We start from the raw sequence: 7,170 nt of genomic DNA, 5'->3' as shown, positions 1-7,170 counted from the left end.
AAGAAAAAAGATGTTACTACAAAAATCATATGGAGAATACATTTACTTTATTTATTGAAAAAATCCATGTGTAAGTGGACTTGCACAGTTCAAACCCATTGTTCAAGATCAACTGTATAACGTCACACAACAGAGCAGATCACTCTCACAAACATAATGCTGAGTAACAGATGCCAGACAGGAATACATGCTGCATGATTCCATCGATAAATAAATAAGCAAAACTATGATCAAAGTCAGCACAGTGTTGGTCCTTGGGTGTTTCTATGAAAGGGCTTTTGGGATGATGGTAACTGTTTCTTTCTTGATCTGGGTGTTGGTTGCATAAGTGTGTTCAGTTTGTGGAAATTCTGAGGTTTGTACATTTATGATTTGTGCATTTTCTGTATGTATGTCATACTTTGATTAAAAACTTCTCTGAAGTTTCTACGTGAAACAAAACTAACCATACTCACACTACAAAAACTCACAATTGTTAACAGGAACAAGAAAAATAAGCATCTAGGATAGACTGGTAATTAAAAGTCACATTCCATTATATTCCTAATGTATTAAATTATGATGAAAAAGGTAGGAAAACAATTTATATTTTAATAAAGGACAATAAAAAGTCAAATTCTAGCCAACTGTTAAAGTTTTGTGTTGTTTTTTTAATTCCAGGGTACATGTAAAAAAAGAAAACCACAGACACACACAGAACAGAACAAGAGTATCCGCTCAGGGGCTTTTTTCTGAACAAATGATGCCCGAGTCTTTCTCGCAGCATGCTTCTTAGCAAGTCTCTAAGTCTAGCCTGTCACATAAGATACTAAGTGATGAGTCTCTTGCATGTTACTTTTAATATCTAATATTTTCACTTCTGGGTAAGAGAAAAAGCATTTTGGTCCATTAATTCACCTACTCGCTCCTGGAGGACATTAACCAACTCTGCTATTACGAAGACATGCGTGTCATCAATGTCTTGAATGATGAACTTCTTCCCTAGGGCATTTGACTCATCCAAGTACAGCAGAAACTGCTTCATGGCAGGGTCACTGTAGAGGTAAACACATATTGATGAGAAACCTTATTGTCAATTTACACCAGAACCTGAGTGATTAGAATTTTGAGCACGTCGAATTTTTAGGGTTAAGTTAAAAATCCTAAACTCTCACTCCCACTCTGCCTTAAGTGTTAATGATTTATAGATGTAGCTTCATTTTAGAGCTGTAAGTGTAAGTGTAAGAGAAAGAGGCCAATAATATTTTGAAAAGAATAATTTGTCACTGACAAGTGAAGAAGTAATGTTCAAAGCTTTGTAGTTAATAGGGCCTAGAATCACAGCCTCCTTAACTGACTTTAAAAATTAATTTCCTTACTTGTCCACAACCATTACATTTAAAAAGCCAATAGCTTTTCACTACCTTGCCAGTGACACATTAATTTACAAAACCAGTTAAATTGTCACTTTATAAAGCAGGATACACAGCTAGAGTCAGATCTGGATTCAACCCTGGCTTTAGCACTTACTTGTGTGACCTTAAAATGTATCGAATCTCCCGAAACTCCAAGTAAACCTACATAACAGAACTGTTATGGAAATTAAAGGAGAAAAATGCCAAGGATAGTATTTGATCTGCAGTTGGTACTCAAGTATCTTCCCCTTCCTTAAAATTCTGAAGCTTATAAGTCTGAATTATCATTCAGAATCTTTAAAGAAAATTCTAACAAAATCTCTTTGTGAATGCTGAGCTCAAAGAAGAAATCCAAATTCAATTCCATTTATTTGTGGCTTTATTGTGGAATGAATAGAATAATCAGAAGGGAAAAAGGGATATAATTTTTTGGATTTACCGAAATGTGTCTTTCATCAAAGCCATGACAAGGGATGAGTATAGCTACAGAAAAGAGCCCAAGGACCACACCCTGGACAGCCCAACATCAAAAGGTTAAAAAGGACAGATCAGCCCTGATCGGTTTGGCTCAGTGGATAGAGCGTCGGCCTGCGGACTGAGGGGTCCCGGGTTCGATTCCAGTCAAGGGCATGTGCCTTGGTTGCGGGTACATCCCCAGTGGGAGGTGTGCAGGAGGCAGCTGATTGATGTTTCTCTCTCATCGATGTTTCGGACTCTGTCCCTCTCCCTTCCTCTCTGTAAAAAATCAATAAAATATATTTTTAAAAAAGGACAGATCAGCAAAGCAGATTATAAAGAAGTGAACACTGAAGTAGGAAGAAAGCATGAAGAGTCCTGGAAGCCAAGTGAACAAAGGACATTCAGGAAGAGTAAGTGATCAACTGTGCCCACTGCTATTAATAGGTATAGTAAGATAAGGACTGAGAATTGACTATTGGATTCAGAGTTGCTGGACTTGGCAAGGGCAGTTTTGGTGAAATCACAGAGGAGAAAGCCTGACTGAAGTGGGTTTCGGAAAAGAAAGAAATTAAAGAAAGTGAACACAGAAGGCCTTCCTGGAAATTGTGGTACAAAGAACAGGAAAATAGAGTGGGAGCTGCATAGGGATGTGGGAATCAAGTGTTTTCACCTGGGAGGGGAGAATAATAGTATGTTTGTGATGCTGATGGAAATGACCTAATGGAGAAAGAAAAGCTGATAAAGCAGGAGAAAAGAGAACTTCTGAAAAGGTGTTCTTAAATAGGCAAGAGGGGATGGGATCTAGTTCCCAAGCAGAGAAGAGTATATGGGCACAGACAGATCCATGTGGTAAAGACTAGTGGACATTCTCTTCTGATTTTACTTTCTCAGTTAATCAGGAAGCAAGGGCTCAGCTGGAAGCGAGGACAGGGAAGTTGTTTGAGATATGAGAAACTGAAGGTATGAAATACTATACGTCATCCATTCTAAGAACCATTTTTCCTCACACTTAACATCTTTAAAATTGGGACGAGTCTTACAATGAAGAGCATGTTATAGTATAATTGGCAGTGGTTTTTCTTAGAGGTACTTAAAATATTGGTAAGTTATAAAATCGATGAAATCTTAGATTTAATTGACTGTAAAAGCGTTACTAGGAGTGGGAAAAGTGGACTAGGAAATGTAGGTTTGCTGGCTAGCATTCAGGCTCCATGTGAGTTTATCAGACATAAATCTGAAGTGAGACTAATTAGTATGTTTGTATGTTTTTCTCCAGCCACTGAGAGTTATAGAGGTAAAGGCTCAGAGAGGGTGAAGAGCTGAATTTTACCAGATTTGGTGAGTGTGACAGAAGGGAAAGGGAGTCGAATGTGTCTTTGAGAGAACAAGTATTTGATGGGCTGTGGAACATAAGCTGGGAAAGGAGGAGAGTGAGATGTTGGGGTGGCAAAGGACAATGAAAAGGTGGGAGAATCAACAGACTGTATATCTGTAGAGTGGAGGAAATTATGGAGATATGGGGCATTAGAGGGAGTGAACAGGAAAGGAGGGGGTTGCCAGATGCCTACAGTGGAGACTTTGGAGATGGCACTATGGGTAGGGACAGAGGTAGGTCTGACTATGTGAATGAGTGACTGCAACTGGGTGGAGGGTAAGCTTACTGGAAGAGGTCAGGGAACTGAGAGGACATGGTATTGAAAGGACTGACCCCATGGACATCAAAATCACTAAGAACATGACAGGACAGCTCCTGGAGAGTGACCGGTAGTCTTCAGAGAAAAACCCTCAAGAAAAGATCTGGGTGTTTGTGGATTATTCCAAAGTGGGTGGTCTGGTCTGATGGTATGAGATTCAGAACTGGGAGTTACTACGGAAGAGGGGAGAATTCCTAGAAGTGGCAACGAGGAGTAAGGTAGATACCTATCCCATTCCTGACCCAATGGTACAAGAGGTATTAGAGAAACAACTCAACACTTGATAGGGTTGTGGGAGCAGTGCACTCAGGAGAAAGCCAGGTTTTGGTATAGCCCAAAGGAGAGGGGGCCTGGGGAAAGGAAGAGGAAAAGTTCAGAGAAGAGGCTGAGGGGGTTCTGTTGCTCTCTCAGGTTCTAGAGGGCAAAGTGGAAAGGATGGTGAGGAGATGGAATTAATAAAGCGGATGATACAGCCATAGACAATGCGTGTAAAACGGGTGAGGGGTGACAATGGAAGTATGTGGCCTTTTGGGGGACTGAAAACAAGAAAGGATATAAGGTATAAGAATGAGGGTCTCCTGACAGATAGTGACACTGAGACTGAAAGGCAACAACAGCCAGCGATGGATGGGAGAGAGAATGGAGGTCTTTGACAAAGATAGCTAACGTAATGAAGGAATGAGGTAGGGTGCCTGAGGCTTCAGAAGGGAGCTATTCACTAATTAGATGTTTGTCTTGCCCTACAGATAGGTCAGAAAAGGTTATTTCTGGTGATAATTCTTATTATGGGCAAGGCCCCTAATTTAAATTCCTCTATGTAAGTAAGCGGGGGCAAAAGTTTCTCTTGAGCCCGCAGGATCTCGACTGCCTTTAATTCAAAATACTCTACATACCCCAGAGGCACACCTTGGGGTGACTCATTCTGAACCCCTACACATGCTATCCTTGCTACTTACCAGCCATCTCCTGTTACACTTGCATTACACATTACTTAATAGTTTTCTTTAAATTGCTTTCAAATCAACTTTTAAGCTTAACTTCACCTGGTACAAATCACCAGTATTTTGATGTGCTTATTTTTACCTCAAATAAATTAAACTTGTCATATAAAAACTAATTTTGTGTTCTAATTCCCTTCTGCCCCCAAATGTGTGTTCTCCTACCAACCATCTTGAACACCAGTGGTATCACTAGGAAACTGCTGACAAATGAGATGACTTAACCAGACCTGAGGCCCTGAACCTAACTGTCCCCTATACCTGGGCTCCTGAGCATTAAAGAGAAAAAACCAACATGATATAGAAAAATGTTAGTTACATGCAAACAAGTGGTTATAGTAAGATGGAACTTGGAGACATTGTAGAAAATAGGTCTACCTTTCATCTAGCGCCAATATTCCACCTTTTGTGTGCCAACCCACCTAGGAGGATGAGCCTTGGTTCACACAGAGGTACTTCTTGCAAAGTGAGCACCAGATGTTGCTCTTCACCTTCTTGCATGGATTGTCTTTGTAAGACACTCCAGGATTTTGCTTGTTGTACCTGGAGTGCTTTTCCATGCACAGAACACAGATATGATTAGACGATGTCCCAGGGGGAATCTCTGGAAAATGATTGCCTGGGGTCATCCGTTGAGGGCAGGGTTCCTTTTGTGGGTGGCGGTGGGCTGATGTCCTGTATCCACCAATAAGTTGCAGGCACAGTTTCTGAATATATCTGGAGAAATAAACTGGCTTTTTAAAAAATATATATATTTTATCGATTTTTTACAGAGAGGAAGGGAGATAGTTAGAAACATCGATGAGAGAGAAACATTGATCAGCTGCCTCCTGCACATCTCCCACTGGGGATATGCCTGCAACCAAGGTACATGCCCTTGACCGGAATCGAACCCAGGATCCTTCAGTCCACAGGCCGACGCTGTATCCTCTGAGCCAAACCGGTTTCGGCAAAACTGGCTTTTTTGAAGCAGCTTGCTGCTTTGAAGCATACAAGATATAAGAATTATAACTGGCCCACATAAAAAATTTTATGAGAAGCCGCAGGGGCCAGCGGTAATGACGATGAGACTGGTGAAGGCAGGTCATCTGGTCGTTTTTGTCACAGCCACCCATATATTTATTATAGTCCTTCACCAGCTGTGGCATCTGTATTTCTTGCACACTGCCATCTTTATTTCTTCTGTTTATTACTACATTTTGGGCTGGATCGTGGTAGTTCGAAATAAATGTGATGGGCTTTCTATCTTGCCAAACTAAGCATGTTACACTTTCTTGACATAGATAGCGACTGTCACCCCTAGCAAGTTTTTTTACACTTTTCAGTGACTTAGGAAACTGCTTCCTGTTTTGCTGCAGGGTTCCCACAATTCCTGTGTGTAATTCTGACAGTGCGTATTTAGCAAGGGTTAGAGTGGTAGAACCGGTCCATGACAAGCACATGAGATTTATTTTCTTTTGCACATGAAGTCAGGAAACGAACGACTGTATTTCCTACTGCACCCAAGTCTTTTATAGGTATTGGTGCAGCACCGGTGTAGATTTCTGCATTCAGAATGTAGCGTCTCACCTTCACAGAGAAGGAGACTTGATGCCCCACTTTGTGGGCGTATCTTTGATATACTGCTTGATGGCCAAGCCGTTTTTTGTCGGGATCATCCCCTCATCTAGGCTCAAATGTTGCTTTGGCAGATAAAAGGGGAGAAACTTGGGGAGCAGACTTTCCAAGAAAGGCCTAACTTTATATAATCTATCTGTCTTATTGATATCTGTGTCTTCCTCATCAATTATGTGTAAAAAACTCCAAAGGACCAAGAATCTGTCTAGAGTCTTAACATTTCGAAATCCGGGAGTAAACCCAACAAAGTCAGAGCCCTCATTTGTCCAATAATTCCAATAGCTGGGCTTTATACATAAGTATTCCATATAGATCCTCAGTCCAAGAAAAGCCTTCATTTCTTCCACTGTGGCATCCTTGAAATTTTTGGCATTGTAGGAGTTGGGCTTTGCTATATGCAATTGGTGGGCCCGGAGGTTGGTTTTCTCTGTCGAATTTTGCCAGAAAGTATCATCCAAAAACAAGGATAAAAAGTCAATTGGTTCACTCTCCTCTGTGATAGATCCAGGAATGTTCACTGGGCCTTTTCCATCCTCAGTGAAATTCAGATCTGTATTTGGTGATACAAAATTCCTTGTCCAACCTTCATTACCACCTAGATCTCCCCCATCAGCTGTTTGAGGGACACGCCCCCCTTCTCTTACTATCGATCTAGCTCTAGATCTATAAGGTTCAAGATTTTCCTCATCACTCGAGCTCTCACTGTCGTGTCACTTGAACTGGAAAAGTATTCTTGATGAAATTCTGACTTCTCAGAGTCTGAATCAACCAAAGTATCGATCACCTGTTGGACTGTGATAAGCCTAGACCTACTTCGCTTTCCTGTTGAAGTGCTTGGTTCATCAGCCGCTCGTTTCATTGTGAATTTTCAGAATTTTTTCACGTCAAACCACACAAAGTCAATTTAAACACATGGGGGCAGACATTTGCAATGGCTAACTAACCATGAGGTTTGACCACGATTGGTTGGTTATTTTTAGTTTGCGACACATTTTTTTCACATACTAG

At 40.9% G+C, this 7,170-nt stretch overlaps 1 protein-coding gene across 1 annotated transcript in view; it reads right to left on the bottom strand.

Annotated features, from left to right (window-relative positions):
* Positions 1-310: 310 nt before the first annotated feature.
* GTF2H5 (general transcription factor IIH subunit 5) overlaps positions 311-7,170 on the bottom strand; it is an 11,937-nt gene continuing 5,077 nt past the window's right edge. Inside the window, exon 3 of the mRNA XM_006757687.1 lies at positions 311-1,034. Coding sequence (XP_006757750.1) covers positions 854-1,034 — 181 coding nt within the window. The 3' untranslated portion in view covers positions 311-853. The remainder of the gene's footprint in view (positions 1,035-7,170) is intronic.

The sequence above is a fragment of the Myotis davidii genome, unplaced genomic scaffold (assembly GCF_000327345.1).
Source record: "Myotis davidii unplaced genomic scaffold, ASM32734v1 scaffold1494, whole genome shotgun sequence".
NCBI lineage: Eukaryota > Metazoa > Chordata > Mammalia > Chiroptera > Vespertilionidae > Myotis > Myotis davidii.
The sequence above is the reverse complement of the archived record's forward strand: the minus strand, read 5'-3'. Positions and strand labels throughout refer to the sequence as shown.